This window comes from Ursus americanus, chromosome 3, assembly GCF_024610735.1.
Source record: "Ursus americanus isolate L20-20 chromosome 3, mUrsAme1.1.p, whole genome shotgun sequence".
Classification (NCBI taxonomy): domain Eukaryota; kingdom Metazoa; phylum Chordata; class Mammalia; order Carnivora; family Ursidae; genus Ursus; species Ursus americanus.
The window spans coordinates 29,299,093-29,321,326 of record NC_142129.1 but is presented as its reverse complement, the minus strand read 5'-3'; the positions used below and the strand labels follow the sequence as shown (position 1 = coordinate 29,321,326).

General features: G+C 40.3%; 1 protein-coding gene across 8 annotated transcripts in view; it reads right to left on the bottom strand.

The window, feature by feature from the left end:
- Nucleotides 1-15,072: 15,072 nt before the first annotated feature.
- TSPAN12 (tetraspanin 12) overlaps nt 15,073-22,234 on the bottom strand; it is a 62,552-nt gene continuing 55,390 nt past the window's right edge. For 7 of the 8 annotated variants that reach the window (XM_045792765.2, XM_087860864.1, XM_045792767.2 and 4 more), the window contains one exon: nt 15,073-16,687. In XM_045792765.2, coding sequence (XP_045648721.1) covers nt 16,382-16,687 — 306 coding nt within the window. In that variant the 3' untranslated portion in view covers nt 15,073-16,381. The remainder of the gene's footprint in view (nt 16,688-22,234) is intronic. The other variant, XM_087860863.1, reaches the window with a different exon arrangement.

Below are 22,234 nucleotides of genomic sequence, written 5' to 3'. Positions count from 1 at the left end.
TAGCTTTTTCCTTTCCTGACATTTCGTATAAAGGAGAACAGCATTTGTAGGGGAACTGTTGGTCTCCAGGAGTGAAGGAATACAGCCATCCTAATGATAAGACTGATCTGCGTAACTCGTCAAACGTGCAGAATTGGCATCTCTTCATGAAACATTTCAAATTAGAACATAAATTTCATCTATTTTTGTCTCTGTCATCTTAGAAGTTAATTTGTTTGTAGTCAATTCTTTTTAAGGGCCTTTATTTTAAGAATCACTTTTCTGAACTTTAGCAAATGTTTTGCAATGTGATCTGTGCTACAAACATATTTGCTCACAACTGTTGGCTTTGTCTCAATTGTTTGAGATGTAAAAATATTTTTAATATCAAATATTTTGAAAATACTGAAAAGCAGGGAAAATAAACACTACATTCTCACCACTAAGATGCAACAAATGTTAATGTTTTGACTTGTTTATTTCAGATATTTCTCTTACTTTTTATGATTATTAATATATTTTTAAATACTTTAAAACAGTACAACAGAACAAAGAGAACATTTTAAAACACAGTAAGACAAGGAGATGCTGGGTGGATTTTTAAGCCAGTAAATTGTACGTAGTGAGTCTTCTCTTTCTTGTATTAACTTATAAGCTGTAGGTTTGAATGAACTTCATACTTACTGCTTGACTAAGTCAAATATTATACATAATCCAAAGTTTCTCCAAACAGCAATGAAACTGGTCAAAACAAAACAAACAAAAAGGTGGACAGGATCAAGATGACCATTCTTCTTGGTTTAACAATACAATTTTTTAACGTTAAGGGGGAAAAAAGAGGGGCACCTGGGCGGCTCAGTCGGCCAAGTGTTGGCCCTTGGTTCAGGCCACGATCCTGGGATTGAGCCCCACGTGCGGTGAGGCCGCTTCTCCCTCTTCCTCCACCCCTCCGCCTGCCCTGCAGCTCTCTCCCTCTCTCTCAAATAAGCAATAATCCACCCTCCCCCAAAGTAAAGTTAAGGGGGTAAAAGGCCACATGCAAACCGTAGCCCCTCGGGAAGGTGGCCTCCTACAGTAGAAAGAGCAGAGTCTTACAGTCTGAGGTCACAGACAGGCCCACCGGCTAGCGGGGCTACAGAGTTCCCGCTAACCTCTCCACATTTCTGTTTCCTCCCCCTGAGAATCCGGATACCAAATTCTGCATCATCATCGAGGGGAAGAAACAAACTTCGCGTAGGAACCGGAAAAGCAGCACAGCCACAGTGGGCGGCAGAGCGCCCTGGAGAGTGAGCCCCCCGGAAGCTCGCTCAGACCATCCGCTGTGAGGTCACAGGTCACGGGCTCCCTGCAGTGCCGCCTCTAGTCACCTCCCCACCAACAAGTCTTCCTCTTCTCATGACAAAATTAGATAGAATAGTAAAGCACTGGATCCGGTATTCTTGCATTTGTTTATTGTTTTAAGATTTTATTTAGTTGAGAGAGAGAGCATGAGGAGAGAGCACAAGCAAGGGGAAGGAGGGAGGGAGAAGGAGAAGCAGACTTCCCACTGGACGGGGAGCCCGCCTCAGCCTCAATGCCAGGACCCCCAGATCACCTCCCTACCGGAGGGCAGACCCTCAACAGACACGGAGACACCCAGGAGCCCTTCATTTGTTTATTTTAGCCAGATCTTTTTATTCCATTTACAAGTCAATCCTCTGTAAACTACGATTTTTTTTCTTCCTAATTTCCTCTTGAAATTGTTTCATAGTGCTTAATGAGTGCAGAGTTTCTGTTTGGGTTGATGAAAATGTTAGAAATAGATACTGGTCGTGGTGGCACAACACTGTGAATGTAATTTATGCCACTGACTTGTTAAAACTGCAATATTATGTTAGACATATCTTACCACACCTTTTTCTTAAAGTTAAAAAAAATTAAATAGAGGGGGCATCTGGCAGGCTTTGTCCATGGAGCATGTGACTCTTGATGTTGGGGTCGTGAATTTAAGCCCGACCTTGGGTGTAGAGATTATTTTTAAGAAATGAAGAATGAAGATAACAGGTGAAACAGTCCAGATTCCAATTCCCTTCTTTCTTTTCTGCACACAAACCTTACCTACACTGTTCATTTATGTTTTAATAATTGTTCTATATATGTGAGTATGCGAATTAAATGAAGCCGAGATACCAGAATGTCTTTGGTGTGTTGTAGATGAAGGGATTCAAAGGCTGGGAGACAGGCATTTCCAATGTTTTTATCATATGTGACCCACTCACCCACCCAATAACTCTTCTCAAGGAAGTACCTGGAAAACACTACCTTTACCAATGCATTGAGAAATACACTGGTAAAGAGTGGTCCCACAACCTGAAAAGCTCAGGGTGCTTAAAGCCCATGATGATGTCGAGAGATGCTCCCTCTGAAATGGGCTCCCTGACTCTCAGCCTTACGGGACACCTGAGGTGACAATCAGAATGGTCAGCAGGACTTGAGCAGTAAGCAAACGAGTTTAACCCGCAGAGATCTTCGGTAGCAGCTAATTGATTATGGTGTTCCTCGGAAAATATATTTGGACAGTCTACACTCTAAGAAAAAAAATATAATCTTTATTTCTTGTGAACAGTCTTGACTTTAATCAACTCAGGAGTCACGACTTGTCACACAAGCCCCATTTCTGAGCCTGATTGTAAATATGGGCTCTTTCAGTGAAGCAAGGGCCAGATCCCTTCAACGATGTGCCTGCCACACTACCCAAGAAGGTTGTGTAAATCTTTGAGTTGCCCAAAGGCACCTGCAGTCTTTTACAGTGTGAGTGTGTATGGCGGTAAGACAAGTACTTAGACTTCTCAGAGATTACTGGACTGGTTAGGAGCGAACACTAATTCAGGGAATGCTGCAAGCCAGCGTGGCCCAGTAGTCAGAATAAGGACATAAGAAGTCAGTGACCTACACTAAATGGAGTTAAGAAGCCAGATTCTTTATTACAATGCAGAGAAAGGAATACAAAATTGGAATCCATCTCACAGTGGGCTCAGTGGGTCTATGAACTCACTTATGCTTAACTCTGTAGTTTCTGAATGCAAATCATACATTCAACAACAAGTATGCCCACTTCAGCTCTTTGGTCTATGGAGTAAGAACAGCAAAGCAGGAAGGATCCAATGAAAGGGGCTGGAATAACCTCTCCCTTCAAAAACAGAAAATCACTGATAATATTTCAGAAATTGGTGCCACTATCAAATTTCAAAGATAGGGGATAGGTGTTTCTGTCCCCTCTTCCAATTAGTTCACCTATGTAGTCCATGCCAAGGACAGATGGATCTTGTAGAATGATTGTCATAAGTGTAATCAGGCAGCATTGCCATTTGCACAGTTGTTCAAATAGTATGCCATCATCAGAGCTGGCAAATGCTTTTCCTCTAGACCAGTTAGTAATGATCAGAGAAGCAATTTGCTTTTATGTTCCAGGGACAGTACTATACATTCCCAGTATTAACCCTGTGCTTTGAACACTCTGTGGCTCTTGTGACAACCATGCGCTAGGGGCCTTGATCATCTCACCGTCCCACCAAACACCGTGTTGGCAGCATAATTCCAACTGACCCTGGAATGAAATGTGTGGGAATACTACTACACTGAGTGTGAATTTCTGCACATCATCCCCCACCTTGGCAGACATTACATCTTTTCCTCAGTGTCTTTGTTTTGTCCTTTCACCGGATTAAAAAAATCACGTCTCAATTTTTCCCTGAAGTGACTTCTCTTACAAGATGTGCTCATTTTTTTCTCGATTTTCTGACCGTTTCTTCTCTGTGTCTTTTTACTGGCTCTGTTTCTTCAGCACACGCACAACTAAAGCTCCATCTAGTCAGTGCCCATAATCTCTTTAACAAAATATGCTTTGTGTCAGGATTCACGGGGAAACAGGGAAATATTGGGAATATATTTCCCGGCTCTAGAGCTGTAGGAAGCAAAAGTAAACCCAGCAGGTGGCCAGAAATCGGGAAGTGATTGCTCCCTGGTGTGAGGCCACCAATGAGAAGCCAGACCACAGCTGCCACAGAAGTGAGGACTGAGCCTCGGAACTTCAGGAAAGTGGCCCTTAATGGAATGATCTACCCTCAAACCACATAAGAAAGAAATGCTGAGGAATGAGTTCCAGACTTTTTTCCTATGAAACATGGGACAACGAGGAACCAGAAGGCTGCTGAGTTGACAGAAGGGAATCCAGTTGTTTTCAAACATCTATCTCAAACCAGAGTTTTCCTTGAGAGACCTGTATTGTCCTGACTCTGTCATGATAATCTCAAACTTGAATCCAAAGCAAAATCTTCTTTACAACATTTCCGCTTTCTAGTTTTCTCTTCTGTCTCTGGGGCTGTATATTGTGAATCTCTCTGATTTATAAATCAGAGAGTCAAATTTTATTTCCTCTTCATAATCTGGGAGCTTCATTGTTCTCTACCTTCCAATGATTGGTTTCTTTCTTCCCAGCCCTGCTGCAACATGGTGCTTCAAGTTGTCATTACCCAGTTCCTTAGGTTGCCACATTCAGTCCTCTCTGCTTGCAAGTGTTTGCTTTGCAGTCTCTTCTGCATGCTATGCAAATGTAGACTTCAAAACTACAGCCCTGCTGATAAAAACCCACGTGGGGCTCTCCATGGCCTCAGAATAAAGTCCAAAATTCATATGAGGCCCTCCGCTATCTGACCCTGTCCTACCTTCTCCAGTCAGAACGGGCTCCTTCCTGCTGGGAACACACACGCCGCTAATGCTCGTCTCTTCTGGCTTATTTATAATGACCCTAACCTGAAATATGTTTCTCATTTTTTTCTCCTTAAAATCTGTCCCACCGTGAGCACAATTTTCCCATGATGTGCCAAAACGTCAGCCTGCTTTGATGTCTTGCTTTCTCTGCAATCCTATATCTGCACCACAGACTTTTGCATTTAGCCTTATACAAATTTTCAGTGTCGTTGATTCATTTCACACATTAATGAGCACCTTCAGCGGCCGGAAACTGTACCGGGCACGGGTTAACTAGTCCATATCCATTTGTCTGATCTCTCCAATTACACCGTGAGTTTCTGGAAGCAAGGATCATAGTTTATTTTTTTTTTCTGATCTTCCCAGTGTCCAGCCCAACCTATTCTACATAGCAGATGTTCAGTGAATCTTACTAAATTGAGTTGAATTGGTCTCAAACTTGGCAAGAGAAAGTAAGACGAATTCCAAGGAAAACTACGAAAAATAGAAGGGAATTAGGAATCATGGTTAGAAATCTGATTGTCAGATTGATTCATGATGAACCGTAAGCAGAATAATAGCACATTATACCTTCATCACAGCAATTTTCTTCTCCAATCTTGTCAGAGCACAGCTTTCCAGAGGGGAATAGATTTTTAAGCTATGCATGTGTGAAGAACTTAACAACACAAGCGCAGTTAAATTCTCACATACTTCATGCATAATATATAAAAGGTAATAGTCCAAGGCTTAGTTTTTAGTTCTGGAAAATACAATTTTTTCCACTTTAACTGTTCTAGCTTCAGGGTCCTGCCCTTTGACAAGCATTTGAACAATGAATTAGAAAACAAAGGGAACTTTCTCCTGCGCCAGTAGGTAACAGATGCCTTCCATCTTCCTCACTAGAGCAATCGAAGATCATTATTTATTGGCCTACTTTGTTAAAACTTTTAAGAAGAGGAAAAAAGTATGTCCTGAGAGCCCAGTAGAGATGCCCTGGTAGGAGTAGAATGAAATCCCTGAGAAATGAATGAGACGCTGCATCTGATTGCCTCGCTCGCCGAACCATCGCGAGGCTCTGATGGATCAGCTGTAAGAGCAGGCTCGGCATTTGATGTGTTCAGCTCTGTTCAGGTGAGATCTCCTCACACTAAACAGGAGAAATTTAGTCAAGCACTAATGATGTATTAACTACTAGACACTGAGATTAGGAAATTGCTCAAATGGTTAATGAAGAACTGATACCAGCAAAGCTCAGGCCAGCAAACCTCCCCTTCAAGTAGAAGCAAGGCAAGAGGGGACGAAAGCCCGGACAGGCAAGTAGGGACCTACCCTCGCCTCTACATGGTAAGAGTTTGACACACATTTGCAATTACCTCTCATCCCCATGATCATTTTAATTTTTTCTCCCTCCCTTTCCTTCTTGAGGCAACCACTGATCTGCTTTTGTCACTATCGATTAGTTTGAATTTTCTGGAGTTTTATATAAATGGAATCATGCAATGTGCATTATTTATTGTTTGACTTCTCTCACTCAGCACAATTCTTTCGATTTTTACCCATGTTGTTGTATACATCCATAGGTCATTTCCTGTTGTTGCTGAACTGCTTTCTCTAGGTGTAATTGCTTTGAGGCGTATCCATGTAGTTGTGTGTGTCAATAGGCCATTCTTTTTTTTTTCTTATTGAGTAATATTCCATTATATGGATTTATTGTAATTTGTCCATTCACCTGTTCATGGACATTTGGCTTGTTTCTAGTTTGGGGCTATTCCTGATAAAGCCTCCAAAAGCATTCATGTATAAGACTTTGTACAGAAATATGCCTTGCTCTTTCTTTAGTAAATAAGTATCTAGGAGAGGAACAGCTGCATCGTAGGCTAGGTGTATGTTTAGCAATATAAGAAACTATCAAACGGTTTTCTAAAGTGATTGGGCCCTTTTTCCGTTTGCACCTGCGGTGTACGAGAGTTCCAGTCCCTTGACATCTTCATCAACACTTAGTATTGTCAAACTTTCTAATTTTAGCCTTTCTAGAAAGTGATACATTGTGATTTTAACTAACATTTTCCTAAGGAATAATGAGATTTAGCATTTTTTTCAAGTGCTTATTCTCCATATGCACATCCTCTTGGTGAATATTTTTACCCATTTTTTAATGGGATTTGTTTTCATAGTATAGAGTTATGAGAGTTTTTATAGATTCAGGATACAAGATCTTTATGAAATATATGTTTTGTAAATATTTTCTCCCAGTCAGTGCTTTGTCTTTTTATTCTGTTAATGGTGTCTTTCAATGAGCAGTGTTTTTAATTTTAATAAGATTCAATTTATTATTTTGTTATTTTATAGATTATGTGCTGGTATCATATCTAAGAAATCTTTGTCTATTCTGAGGTCATGAAGATTTCCTATGTTTCCTTCTAGAAATATTATTGTTTTAGTTCTGCATTTAGGCCTGTGACTCATTTTGGATTACACCATTTTATCTTCATGTAATGGTCTCACACCTTTTTTTAGTGGTGCTATGAATGGAACAAATTTTGGGCTTTTATTTTGTTTTGTTGTTTTGGTTTTGTTTATGGATATCTAATTGGTCCAGTACTATTTGTTGAAGGGACTATCCTTTTGCCACTGAATTGCCTTTGCATCTTTGTCAGAAATCTGTTGCCCATATACGTAACGTTTATTTCTGGACTCTTCTGTTTCAGTTCTCTGTTTGTCTATCTTGACATCAGTGCCACACGATCGTGAGATCCAGTAGTATTAGCCCTCCAACTTTGCTCCTCTTTTTCAACTTTTTAAATATACTTTAGGTCTTTGCATTTTCATATATATTTTAGAATAAGCTTGCCAATTTCTACAAAAACACCTGCTGGGATTTTGATTGGAATTTGAACCCAAAGATCAATTTGGGATGAATTGTCATCTTTAGACTATTAGGCCTTCTGCTCCATGAGCATGCTCTAAATCTTCATTTACTTAGGTATCCTTTAAGTTCTCTCAGTCATATTTTATAATTTTCAATGCACATGTCTCGCACATCTTTCTTCCCAGCTACATCCTTAGGTTTAGTATTTTTAATGTAATTGTAAATTGTGCTGTTTAATTTCATTTTCTGATTGTTAGTTGCTAGTGTATAGAAAATAATTTATTTTTTCATATTGACTTTCTATTATTCATTTTTACCAAAAATCACTTACTAGTTCTAGTAGTGCTTTTGTAAATTCTATTGCATTTTCTACATAGACAATAATATGGTCTTCAAATAAAGACAGACTACATGTTTTTTTTTTTATTTCTTTTGCTTCTCTTGTATGAGAAAAAGAAAGTCTTATGTAATACCCATGTGGTAGCCGCTCCATTATCCTTCAACACTTCTTGTAGTATAGTCTTCTGGTGATGAATGCTTTTCAGCTTTGGTATGTCTGAACAATCTTTGTATTACCTTCATTGGAAAGATATTTTCACCAGATAGAAAATTCTAACTTGACAATTTTTGGGTCCCCTTGCCATCTTTCATGCATTGCTTTTTCCAGGAAGTTGGCTGTTACCTTGGTGCTTGTTCCTCTGTATGACAGGACTCTTCTTCTGGCTGCTTTAAAGATTTCCTATGTATCACTGGTTGTGAGCAAAGTGATCATACTGTGTCTTGGTGTAGTTTTCTTCATGTTTTTGTGGTTGAAGTCCTTTTATGTTCCTGAACCTTTTACAATCAAGCTTGGAAAATTTTCTAACATTATTTCTCCTAGTCTTTCTTTTGCTCCTTTCACTTGAGGACTCTGGTTACATGTGTATTAGACCACTTGATGTCATAGCTCAGTGATGCTTTTTCACTGGTTCTAATTTATTTTTCTGTCTCAGGTTTCTTTCATATACTTTATATAGCTATGTCTTGAAACTTGTTAATCTTTTCTTCTGCAATGGCTTATTTGCTCTTAATTATATGCAGTGTATTTTTTATTTTTCATGTCATGCTTTGTCACTTTTATCTCTAAATGTTTGATTTGATTGTTTTAAAAATATCTTTCCTATCTCCACTTAATTTTTTTAACACATAGAATACCACAATAATTACTCTTTTAATATCTTCATCTGCTAATGTATCTGTGCCAGTTCTGGATGTATTCGAAGTGATGTTTTTTCTCATTATGGTCATATTTTCTTGCTTTGTATGCATGACTGGTAATCTTTGATTGGATATCAGACATTGTGAATTTTCCCTTGTTAGGGGTTGGTTATTTTTGTATTTCATGCAGTTATATTACATGGAAGGAGTATGATAATCTAGGGTCTTGCTTTTATGATTTGTTTGGGTGCCAGTAGAGCCATATATATTCTAGGGCTGTTATTCCTCACTACTGACGTGGGACTTTCTGTACTCCACGCGCTGACCTATGAATTATGGGGTTTCTAGCCTGGCTGGTGAGAATAGCATTATTTCCAGTCTGCTGTGGGAACTAGGTACCATTTGCTTCAATCCTTTTGAATGTGTTACTCAGTACTCTTCTGAATACTCAAAGGGAATATTTTACGTATCTGTCGAGCTCTTTATCCATGTATTTCTCTTCTCCATTACTCTCAAACTCAACTGCCTTGGTCTCCCTATATTCTGAGATTCATCTCTTCTAAATATTGAATCCAGGATCTACTTAGATTCTCTCTACTTTTACCATATTCTGGAAGTTCTCTCAAGGAAATAAGTTGGGGAAACCACAGGGCTCACTTCCTTCCTTACCAGCTTCTTAAAGATCACTCTCTTTATTGCCTAATATTCAGTGTCTTAAAAAAAATCACTGTTTCAAACTGTTGTTATTGTATATTTCAAGCTGAAAGATACATTTGACCTCTATTATTCCTTCTTGGCTGGAAATGGAAGTCCTATTTTTACATTCTTAATGTTGATAATAAACAGATTTTTAAAAAATTTTAACTCATAGAATTAAAAACAGGATGTATACCTTCTAAATTCTCAGACTAAAATGAAATTGAAAATAAATATATTTATAGGACCCTAGCTTGTCTTTGATACAATATCAAAGATAAATGAGTTCACACACAAAATAAATGAATATAACGTTTGAATATATACAAAAAATTCCTAAAGAAATAGGAATTAGCAAAATTCAGCAATATATTAAAATAACATGTCATGACCAAGAAATTGAGAATAATTTGGGAAATCTGATAAAATAGTAGCTCTCTTGTAAAGTAGTTAAGAGCATGGACTTTGAATTTAGACAAACCTGGTTAAAATCACACTTGCGGTGTAATTTTGGGTATGTTCCTTGAGATCTCTGACCCATAAGTACCTTTTCTTTATTCTAACATTACCTCATTGGTACTATGAGAAGAGTAAACGAAATACTGTATTGATGCACTCAACACACAAGTTTTGAATGCCACATATTTTTAAAGTTACTTTCTAGAATTGCATGAAAATTGCAAAATTAGTGGTAATCTGCTACAGTCCTTAACTCTCCACAGAGATTTTTTTCCAGTGATGTGAACTCAGCTTTTACTCTGTACATTCCCAGTTTAACAAATGTAGATTCAAAAGTTAAGGGGTTTGGGGTTAGGCATAAAAGCATTTTATAAATCTAAGACACTATTATATTATTAGACCACAAGTACAATCTCATAGTTCACTCAGACATTTATAAGACATGACTGAGCTCTGACTGCATTCTGCAGATCCAGTCTATATCCACTTATAGCTAAATCAGTACTTAGCCCATGATACCCCAGTGTCTTCTATCCCAGCCAAGAACAGATGGACTCCTTTAGAGTAGTTTCTTATTGGGATCATTTTGGACAATAGCTTTTGATCCATTTAACTAACTCATAATTCACGCATGTATTAATTCATACACATAGTGAATAGATATGCACCGATACCCAAGAAACACAACCCAGCCCTACGCAAAGTGTTGAGTGGGATAAAAAATAGCATCTTTGTTCTCAAGAAAGACCAAACATACAAAGAGAAAATAATAATATAAATGAAAAATAGGCTCAAACTAGATATCACGACAACTAATAAATGCTGAGCTTGGAGGAGGAAGGTTTGCTGTGGCCGGAGCGGTCAGGAGAAGCTGCACATAGGAAGTGGCCGCTGAGCTGGGATTTAAAGGCTGAGTGTAGGGGAGCCTGCGTGACTCAGTCGGTTAAGGTTAAGCACCTGACTCTTGATTTCGGCTCAGGTCATGATCTCAGGGTCCTAGGTTCCTGGGATGGAGCCCCACGTGGGCTCCACGCTAAGCAGGGATTCTTCTTAAAGATTTTCTTTCCCCCTCTCCCTTTGCCCTTCCCCTGCTTGTGTTCTCTGTCTCTCTCTCTGAAATAAATAAATAAATCTCTAAAAAAATAAAATAAAAAGGGCTGAGTGCAAGGTGAGCCTGTGGATATGAAGGTATGTCAGAGGAGCACCATGATGTGAGCAAAATCAAGGGGGCCCAAGATGCATTCCACAATGTTAGAGGCAATGAGTAGACCATGGTTGGCCCATGTGGCTGGCATATACTAACTTGTGGCAAAGCACGAGGGGATAGGTCTGGAAAAATAAGTTCAAGTGGGAGATTTTATTCTGCAAGCATTGAGGAATATGGTAGAGTTTGTTCACTGACACCTATAACTACTTCCCCTCCTTTTATGGTCATAGAACTTTCTGATTCAACTGGATACATGGGTTTCTGGAACAAAGACTCTCCCCTCTCCCCCTTAGAGCTGTGAGATGTGAATGGACCCGATGTGTGTTTCTGGGTATGACCGTAAAGGGAAGAAGCGTGTTTCCTCCCATTCCACTTTCTCCTTTCTTCAGCCTGCGTGTGCAAGTGGAGTGTGCCATGTGGGACCACGTGAGCCAGGGAAATGCCTTAGCACAGCGGAGCAGCAGGAGAGAAGGGCCTGGCTCCTTGGAGATACTGACCGACGACGTTGAGGAGGATTCGGCTTTTCTACCTAAGGCAGCAGCAGAGCTTTACCGCAGGCTGCGGGGGATCCCGTGTCACAAAGGCAGGAGGTAGAGGGGCGCCTGGTGGCTCTGTCATTAAGCCTCTGCCTTCGGCTCAGGGCGTGATCCCAGAGTGCTGGGATCCAGCCCCGCATGGGGCTCCCTGCTCCGCTGGAAGCCTGCTTCTTCCTCTCCCACTCCCCCTGCTTGTGTTCCCTCTCTTGCCGGCTGTCTCTCTCTCTGTCAAATAAATAAATAAAATCTTTTTTAAAAAAGGGGGGAGAGGTAGAGCATTGCCCCTTATGAGTGAAAAGCACCTCCTCAGTCTCTCTGAGTCCCTCTCCTTCATTTGTAAAATGGGGATCACAATGCCTACAGATTGCAAAAAAGTTGTAGGGAGCCCAGAAAGTCTGTGTAATACCCCTAGCACCCTGGGGCCTGGCCCCTGGTAGGCACCCATGAACGCGCGAGATGAAGAATGATTGCAATGACGTGTTCTAAGGGAGAATAAAGGAGTTTTCAGGATGGTGTAACAGACCCTCCCATACATGCTTCTAAGAGATGCTTGGAGGTGAGGAAATAAGAACTCAGTTAATAGGAAAGATGAATCTGCTTGTAAATCACAGGAGGATAATAAGAAGTGGGGTTGGATAAGCAACATAGCGCTTGGCAGTATTTTTTTTAAAGGGGCGGCTCCTTTTGCCACGGAAGATTCAGTGGTATATTCATTTCTCTTTACCTCGCTTGACTCGTTCACAAGAGTGGGAGTTCAGACAAAAGGAAGCTCTCGGAGCGTCCTGCTTAAGATTCTCCTCATATTAGATTTGGTTCTCAGCCCATTTTCTGTCAGGCTTCCGGAGATCAGAAAGCAATGCATACAAATTCTCAGGCTCGACAGCGAACTCTCTGGTCTCCAGACTGGAATTTACAGCTGCCTGTAGACATCTCCATCTGCATGTCCTGCGGGCATGTCCAACTCAGTCTGTCCCACACACCCGCTCCCCCTCCAGTCTTCTATCTAGGTTAATGCCATTGCCAATTTACCAGCCACAAAATCTAGAAATTTCAGGTCTTTAACTTCTCATTCCACAATCTGCTGTCAATTTTTGTGGATTCACCCTGTTGTAAACTGTTGCATGCATTCCATTTTTTTTTTTTACTTCCATTGTCCGGGTGAGGATCCTTCTCTCTCCAGGACCACAGCAACAGCAATCTAGCCAGCCCCCCTCCAGAGTCTGGAGTGTTCTAGAATTCCAGAGTGGCCAGTACATAAACACAGGTAAAGAATGCCCGCCCCATGGGGTTGCATAATAACTGCACCTGTCTCACTGCCGTCAGTTTCTCGCGGTTAAGTTTCTGAAACGCAAATCACTTCTTCTGAAAATACTTCAATGACTCCCCATTTAGCTTATGAAATGAAGTCCCCAAACCTAAATTTCACCCATTTCCTTTCCCAGGGTAGCTCTTCAAGCATCCTGTGCTCTGTCTAACCACATCAAAGGACAAGCTCTGCCCCCCAAATAATATATACTTTCTAACTTCAGTCATGGAATGTTCTCCATGGGTTAGCTAAACACTGCTCTTCCTTCCTGACTCAGCTGGAAGGCCGCCTTTTTGGTGTAGATGCCTTACTTCCCCTCTTCTCAGTCTCCTCTTCCTCACCACGACCCCACTCCCTGTGTCTTCTCCTGTGAATTTTGTCTGTGACCAGCGCAAGGGTCTCGCAACCAGATTTCACAGTGCTTGAGAACAGACACCGTCTCCTAGGGTCATTTCTGAATCTCCAGGGCACTCTGAACGGACTCTTAACTGGCCTGCAAATAATCTTAAGTTTTTACTTCAAAAATGTGGTGATTTTTAGGAAAGAAAGCTTTTGAAAACTCCCAAAGAAATACTTAGCAATTTTGTTTGCAGCATACCCAAACAGTGAACTCCCTCAGCGCTCCCATAATCAATACACTTTCTAAAGTCTCTTGCGGTTTTGTTTAATTTTTTATAATTTTATGATTTTTTAAAATATCTGTTATTTATTTGACAGAGAGAGAGAGGGAGAGAGCACAGACAGGAGGAGCAGCAGGCAGAGGGAGAAGCGGGCTCCCCACTGAGCAGGGAACCCGACATAGGGCTCGATCCCACGACCCTGGGATCATGATCTGAGCCGAAGGCAGTTGCCTAACCACCTAACCGACTGAGTGACCCAGGCGCCGCTCTCTTGCAGTTTTATGATTCCAGGCGCAGGCCGCGCGAGAGGCCTGTGTCGACCGCGGCGGGAAAGGCCGTCGGTTCCCGTTAAGCCAGTGCCGGCTCTGGTAGGTGGCGGCCTGAATCTATGCTGGCTGACCTAGAGTACCGAACCAGGTGCTAGAGCAAAATGTCTGAAGTCTAAAAATGTAGAAATTGACTTTTATTCATAATGTGAGGATTTTTTAAACTGCGGTCCATACATGTTTGTTCTTTCTGTGCCTGAGACACATCAACAAATAACGCAGGCCGCCAAGGGGCGCCGGGGTGGCTGCCTTCAGCTCCCATCGTGATCTCCGGGATCCTGATCTCCGGGGTCCTGGGATCAAGCCCTGCTCAGCGGGGAGCCTGCTTCTCCCCCTCCCTCTGCCTGCCGCTCCCCCTGCTTGTGTTCGCTCACTCTCTGTCAAATAAGTAAATAAAATCTAAAAAAAAAAAAAAGAAGCAGGCATTTGGAGAATTTGACCATTTTCCAAATAATTCAAATACTACTCATGGCTGTCTCAATTTTAGGTGAAGTTATGGGGAAGTGGGTGTTGAGGAAATTATAAAAAGGGATGCTTTTGGTTCTGATTGAGGAAAGGATTTACTCAGTTTTCAATTCAATCTATGGAAGAGATAAAATCTGGCAGTTGATTTCAAATATTGCATTTTTTAGACTCATTTTCTCTTTTTTTTAAAGATTTTATTTATTTGACAGAGAGAGAGAGACAGCCAGCGAGAGAGGGAACACAAGCAGGGGGAGTGGGAGAGGAGGAAGCAGGCTCACAGCAGAGGAGCCTGACGTGGGGCTCGATCCCAGGACTCTGGGCTCACACCCTGAGCCGAAGGCAGACGCTTAACGACTGAGCCACCCAGGCGCCCCTCGACTCATTTTCTTCTAAAAATTACTTTAAGAGACTGGGATGTGAAAACATTGAGAAGATAAACTAGCATGAATGTGCATATTTTTATAGTATAGCAAATAGCCGCATTATTTATCATTCAGCTCAAAAACAAATCTGAAAAGTAAATGGGCATCTTTTCGTCTTTTCTCACTGAGGATACATCCTCTTACAGATTAGTTCCAGAGTTTGGAAATCATTATTGTTACTTTACTTGGTCATTTCTTCCCCTTGCTAATCCTGTTGAGTGGTAAAAGTGCTTTATAATGCATAAAAATTGGACACAAATTATTACTCTCTAGAAAATATTTATTGACACATTTTAATTTTCTTTCCATTTTCTGAGAAATAAAAGTAATACACAAAATACAGTAAAATGCACTCTCCCCATTTCAAATAAATATATTTTACTCTTGTAAAAAATTTAATAATCTGTGTAATTCACCACAGTATCTTAATCAGTGAAATAGAGCAAAGACTATCTCTGGTTAAATTGTCACTTATTTTAATGATTTTCATGGTATTTTGTTGGAGAAAAGGAACACTATTCTCTGTAGAATTATATTCAGAATTGCGGACTATTGCTCTTGTTTGGAGAAGACAAAGTTAAGCTCATTTTAAAAAGTGTTGAGTGTCAAAAAGAGCCTTAGTTTGGGAGAAAGGTAGCATCCAAGATTTTGCTGAATGAACTACATTATGTGTAAGCTTTCTTGTTAATACTTCCTAGAGACCTGACTGCGTTCTGAATTATAATGATTCCTATGCATCACACAGGCAATTTTTCAAAATTAGTGGTTAAGTATTTAAATTAACAGTTATGTACGTAATATAAGCCCAAGATGGAATTTTAAAGCTCTATTAACAGGAAAGGTTAAAAATAATGGTGCTATACAGGACAAATTTATCCTTTTCACTCACAATTGTTATTCATAACATTATAAGAACTGAAATCTACTGAATTATACAGACTCAACACAGACTGTTATATACACATAGATCCCTGATCAGTTTAAGACAATGTGTTAAACTTGCTCTTGTAAGTAATAAGAATATTTTAGTAACCAGAAAAAAATCACATTTAGGTAGTCACCAGTCTTCAGAGTTTTCTTATGTATAATCTACCCACTCTCAAAAGAATATGTCACCAAGGAACACAGTTCATTAATAGTGCCTAATGTCCTGTGTTCCGAGTTCATTGGTACGTGACACACTAGCAAGCTGATGGAAGGAGATCAAACTTTACTGTGGCTCCAAACCCACCGTAGCAGAACGTGTTTGCATGGATTCAGAGATGCTGGTCAGACTATGCCAAAGCATAAGCCTCAAAGCATAATCATGTTCAGTAAAAATCTTATACAGGCTATAAAGTGGGTATTAGATCTGTCCTCTGCATTATAAAGGGCATCGACCCTTGTCCAGGTGGTGACTTATAAAATGGAACTTTTCCCTCTTTATTTTCAAGGGCAGAAAATTATATGCTTAGTCATTCCTTTATGGCAACATTTTTATTTCTACCCATTTCTGAAACAGATAAGTGTGTGCTCAAAAATTCACAAGTCCAATAAAATAAATTTGTGGTTTCCTTCTTTGACATTCTCTATAATTCCTCCATCTCAAAGTGTGTAGTAAAGCTGTTTGCCATAGACGTGTGTTCAAAGATCCTCGAGAGGCTTGGTTTCAACAGTTCTACTGAGTGACATGACAGGTGCTGCGTCGTGTCATTCTTCAGGGACATCATTTGATCTGTCCCAGGCTCCCTTCTATCATAATAGAGAGCCCAGAGCAGAGTAATGGTGAGAATCATGGCCAAGATTTGTGTCACTCCAATGGAGATTCCCAGAAACCTTAGCACCTGCAGTTGTTTGGTTCCTCTCAAGAAGGAATACATTTTCTTCCCACAACCCTGGAAAAGAAATAACACAGTATTACTTTGGAGGTGTTACAGAAGGTCAAAATAATGAAAACAAACAATCCATATCAGTTAATGGAACCAAACGATTTGAATCATAAAAGTTGAACACAGTGACTCTCAGCCAGGAACGCCCATGAGGAACTAGAGGGCAGATGGAGGTGAACCCTTTTTGAAAAGCCTGCCCAGGTGATTCTGATGAGCTTTCTCCTTCTTCTGTCTTCCTCACAACCGGAAATTGAGAGCCACTGGCATAAAACACAACTAGAGCAGGGGTTGGTAAACTTTTTTTGTAAAGGGCCAGACAGTCCATCTTTTAGGCTTTGCTGGCCATATGGTCTCAACGGCAACTGCTCATCTCTGCCGCTGTAACCAGAAAGCTGCCATAGACAGACTGATCCAAATTTTCAAAAATAATGTTTCCTTATTTATTATTTGTATTCACTGTGAGATGATAGCTCATTTGGTCAGAGATTTTTCCCCAAGGACCAGGAATGTTTGCTCAGCCTACTGCTGAAATATGCTGGTGGGTGGAAGTCCATCTCTTCCCTTTCCCCAACCCCACATACACACACTTCTGCCCACTGTCTGTAGAAGAAATACACATGGGGGGTTTCTGCCATGACGTCAAGTTCTAGTTCCACCAGGTAAGCATTTGAAAGAATCTTTAGCTCCCCTACATGCTAAAGACACCTGACTTTGAATGAAAAGTTAGGTTTTTGTTAGTTTAGTTTTAAGTATAAAAAGCTAAGGAGTGCCTGTGATAGAAGAGAATTCTGAAAGAAGGGGGGGGGGAGAAGAAAGGAAGAAAAACTATAACCAAGGATCATGGGAGGAGTGGGGCAAAGGGGGGGAGAGAGAATGTGACTAACAGTTGTCGTAAGTCACTTCTCCAGTGAACAAAGCCTGGAGAACATTCCATGTCTCCATTGAATCCACAACAAAGAAATGATAATTCACTCTTCTAAAGGGAAGCTAATTCTAAATGAAGGTGAAAATCTAGGAAAGAATTTTATAATAATAAATTTCAAGAACTTAGAAGATTTTGAGATTTTACTCTATTTGGAAGCAAACAAATTAGCCTGTCACAGTTGCATGGACTTCTGGCAGAAGACAGAGACCAGACTTTATTACTCATAGCAACAGCAATGGCCAGAGTACGAGCCAGCTCCTTGAGATCCAAGGGCAACACGGAGACAGCGGATCATGCCTGCAGATACAGTGGGTTGCATTATGGAAGAGAAACCTCAAGTTTAGGGAACCCTAATCTTTCATAATGGACAGTAAACATACTTGTCTTTGCTTTGGAGAAAGACATTATCTTATTATACTGGACAGTAAATAAACCCATCCTTTCCTCTGGAGGGAGACACTAGCTCTACCTTCAAGGCTGTTTTCTGTGCAAAAACCCTTGAAAAGAGGGGCGCCTGAGTGGCTCAGTCAGTTAAGCATCTCACTCTTGATTTTGGCTCAGGTCATGATCTCAGGGTCATGAGATCAAGGTCCCTCTCTGACTCCAAGTTCAGCATGTCCCTCTCCCTCTGCTCTTCCTCCCCCTCGTTCTCTCTCTCTCAAATAAATAAATAAATAAAATCTTTAACAATAAAAAAAAAAAAAGCCTTGAAAAGATAGTCCAAAACAAAAGCATCCAGTGCTTCCACTCACAGGGCATGCAGAAATGCAAGAGACCCATGGAAAATGATCTCCCAACAAGAACTTGACTTTTCAACACTTTTCTTCTGAGTTTTTGGTAACAGTGACTCGGTCTGCTTACCCTATTGAGGCAGCTACTTGAATAAAAGGAAATCGATAATTACTTAGGAAATTGCTTCCTTGTTTTCTTCTCCAGATTCCACAAAGAACTCAACTAAATCAAGGAAAGCAAGACTACCGAATCACTTGTTAATATGTGTGTTATATTGGAGGAGAAGAATGAATAATGAATAATACATAATTCTTAGATTTTCAAAGATACTGATCAGTAACTTTACTCCAGTAAGTCATTATTCTCAAGAAACAAAAATCATGTAAAACTAATCATAGATACATTTAAGAGCTTTTTCTGGTCAACCACGTAATGCTAATTAACAGCAAAAGATTAGCAAAATGTCATTGATTTCACCAAAAGCAAAATTAAAATATTTAAAATGTAATACTAATTAACACTGGTTTAATAAAATCACTTCTCTGGCCATCTGGCTTTTTTAGTACACACACAAATATGCACGTACATGCGTGCATACACATACACGCACACACATATTTTGTGTGTCACAAGGAAAATTCACCGAAGTTCAGATCCTTTTCAAAGAGTTTCATTCAGCTAGTCCATCAGAGCCAACTCTTATGTTTATGTGTAATTCTAACAAGCATCCTTGCATGACACAGGATAGAATAATAGTTAAACCACAGAGCCAGAATTCTGAATTTTAAATCCCTGCTCTCCTACTTATAAGCTATGTGACTTTGGGCAAGTTACTCTCTCTGTGCTTCAGTTTTCCCATCTGAAAAAGATAATAATAGTGCCTACCTACCTGGGATATTGGGAAAATTAAATGAATAAGCACACTTAATACTTAAAGTGGGGTCTAGTACATGGTAAGAGTCCAATGGGTGTCAGTTCTGATCTGATGTGCTGGCCACTGGGCATTGACGCGACAGCCCTTGCTCATAAGAGCCACGGTGGCTGATGTGTGCTTCAGGATAGTGAAGTAACGATCTAAAAGGATTATTTGCTATGAGACATTGATCACTAGCCTTCTCACGAAGCAGAGAGGTATTTAGTATAGTTTGGAAAGGGTCACATTCAAGATAGTGAAATTTAAAAGGTTTAGCTCCAAACATTTGGAAAATTAATCTATATGGATACATTATTTCACCTCATTGCCGGTACCAGATCACCACATCCATCTTTAGAAAAAAGAAATTGATGTAAAATGGCTGTAGATTATGTTTAGTTAATTCCTTACCCATATTCTCAGTACTAAGAATAAAAATGGATGTTTAATAAGTAAATAAATGATCAGTTAGAATGGACATATCAATAATCTGGCAATAATAAAATGAACTTCCGAATTAAATGTAAACCATTCAAGAAATACAAATAGTGATGTTTCAATCCTGTGAAATGCTTTAAGTCAATTATCATTTGATTTTTACCTTTTCAGTAGTCACTGCTACTTAAATTTTACCTAGACAGTTCTTCTTCTTCTTTTGTGATACCATATTATGAATGAGGCAGTGTATTCATGATATATAATTCTTCTTATTGGCATAGATCTCCTACCCCTTTTGACTAATTCATTCTAACTTAAAAACATACAGGAAAGGTAATGTTTCTTTTTCAAATCTGTGAGTAAATTCAAGCAGAGACTGATAACTAAACTACAGTCTATAGTGTTTCGTATTTTGGCTTTGGGGAAAGTCAGTTCTAATTATATTTTAAACAACCACATTTATAAAGAAAGGTATAGTAAATTATACCATCCAGGATGGTTTGGGGGATGGGATATACTCACTGACTGTTCTAGAGTGGGAGGGGACTTTGGAAATTAATGAGTTCAACTTTTTAACCTTTAAAAATAAGGCTAAAAAGCACTTCCAGGACATCAGCAAAACTGGCAGAGACAGGACCTCTAATAACCAAAGCTTGTAGCAATCTGAGGAGCATGAATCCAGAAAAGTACCTAAGTCTCCGTCAGAACAGCACTCTCTGTCACATTTTAATTACCCCTCTCCCATCCCCTCTCCCCAGCTCTGCTGTAGCCTAGAAAATCCCATGCAGCCCATAATTACGGTGAAAACCAGTGGCCTGGAAGCCAGATGCAACAGAATAGGATTGGAGCTCCTTCAAAGCCCCATTCTCAGAGAATCTTCATTATTTGTCCTCTCTCGAGGAAGACCTCATTTGCAAGGCTGTTTTTCTTTGAACCTGAGTTGGACCTCCACCAGCCCAACAGCCTTTTCCCTGAGGGCGTTTGTCAAAAGCAACCAGAGGAACACTGAGATTGCCTGAGGCAGTGCATAATAATTGCACACAATGAGCTAGTCAAAAAGCTTAAAAAGAAAATCTGGGGGAATGAGAAGTCCACAGGGGCCTTGGCAGAGCTCTGGGATACTTGTGGGGTCTGCCCAGGGCTGGGTACATGCTAGGGAAAGACCCAGGAAGGCACTAAGCGCTTACCTCTGGGTGACTGTGAGGCTCTGTGCCCCCTTGACAGAGACTGCGAGGCTTACTGGTTCCAGGCACCTTAAGGAAATCTCTGTTCATTCATTAACTGACCCCTAAGTTAACTGAGCAGACTTCAGTGGCCACACGTGACAAAGAACACAGAGTTTACAGAATCCGTTTGGGAAAGTTATTGAGGAACAAGCAAGCAATAACCACAGCAAACTTTGGGGAGGGAGGAGAATCTGATTTCCAGGGCTGCCACACTGTATTATTTAAAATGTCTGGTTCTCAACAACAATAACAAAAGTTACAAGATGTGCAAAGAAACAAGAAAGGATGGCTCATAAACACACAAGAAGAGCCTTCAAGGAAAATGCACTTCTAATGAAAGGATTTCCCTGCCTCACTAGACAATCCTGTCCACACTTGAAAACACGAATTCTTCAACTTTTCCTTATTGGAACCTGTCTTCTTAATAAGATGTGTTGGTCCGGGTTCTGCTTTCAGGTGATCTCTTTTCCATAAGGCGGAGAGCGTATCTGAAACCATGAACTATTCTCTTCTCCTAACTAAATATTCCTAATTCCCTCAACTTTTCTAAATATATACACTGCATCAGCCTACTGAGCTCTTTCTGGATTGTGCTGATTTGGTCAATGTTTCTCTGAAAATAACACTGATTTTTAACTTTAAAAAACTAGAAAATGCAGTAAAATATTAAGACAACCAGGGCTGTTCTGAAGGTTTGGATTCCGGCCAAAAAGCTTTTCAGGTTCCCTGGAAGTGTGGACATGCGGTTGTAGCCTGTGACACATAGTCAGGACCTGGCCTCCTTCCGGATCTCGGGAATGATCCCTAAAGTTTATCTCTGCGTTGAGATGGGCAAGGGTTGTTTATTCAAAGCAAAGATCTTAGAATCTTTGTTTTTTATAACAATATGTCAGCCCTATCACTACCTCATTTCGTTTACAAAGTACATAGATAACCCCTCAAACAAGACAGAGTTTTAGGACTTCGGTTTGTCATTAGAATTCATTAAATACAGGGGCGCCTGGGTGGCTCAGTCAGTTAGTGGCTGGCTACCTACCTTAGGCTCGGGTCATGAGCCCAGGGTCCTGGGATGGAGCCCTGCGCAGTGGGGAGCCTGCTTCTCCCTCTCCCTTTGCCCCTCCCCCTGCTCCCGCTCTCTCTCACTCCCGCTTTCTCTCTCTCAAATAGATAAATAAAATCTTAAAAAAAAATGAATTCATTAAATACAAATCTTTCTATACTGCACATAATTTAATATTTTTTGATGCTGACCCAGAAGGCATTGTAGCAACTTGTAACATATCAAGCATCATGCCGAATATCGGTGAATCATTTACACC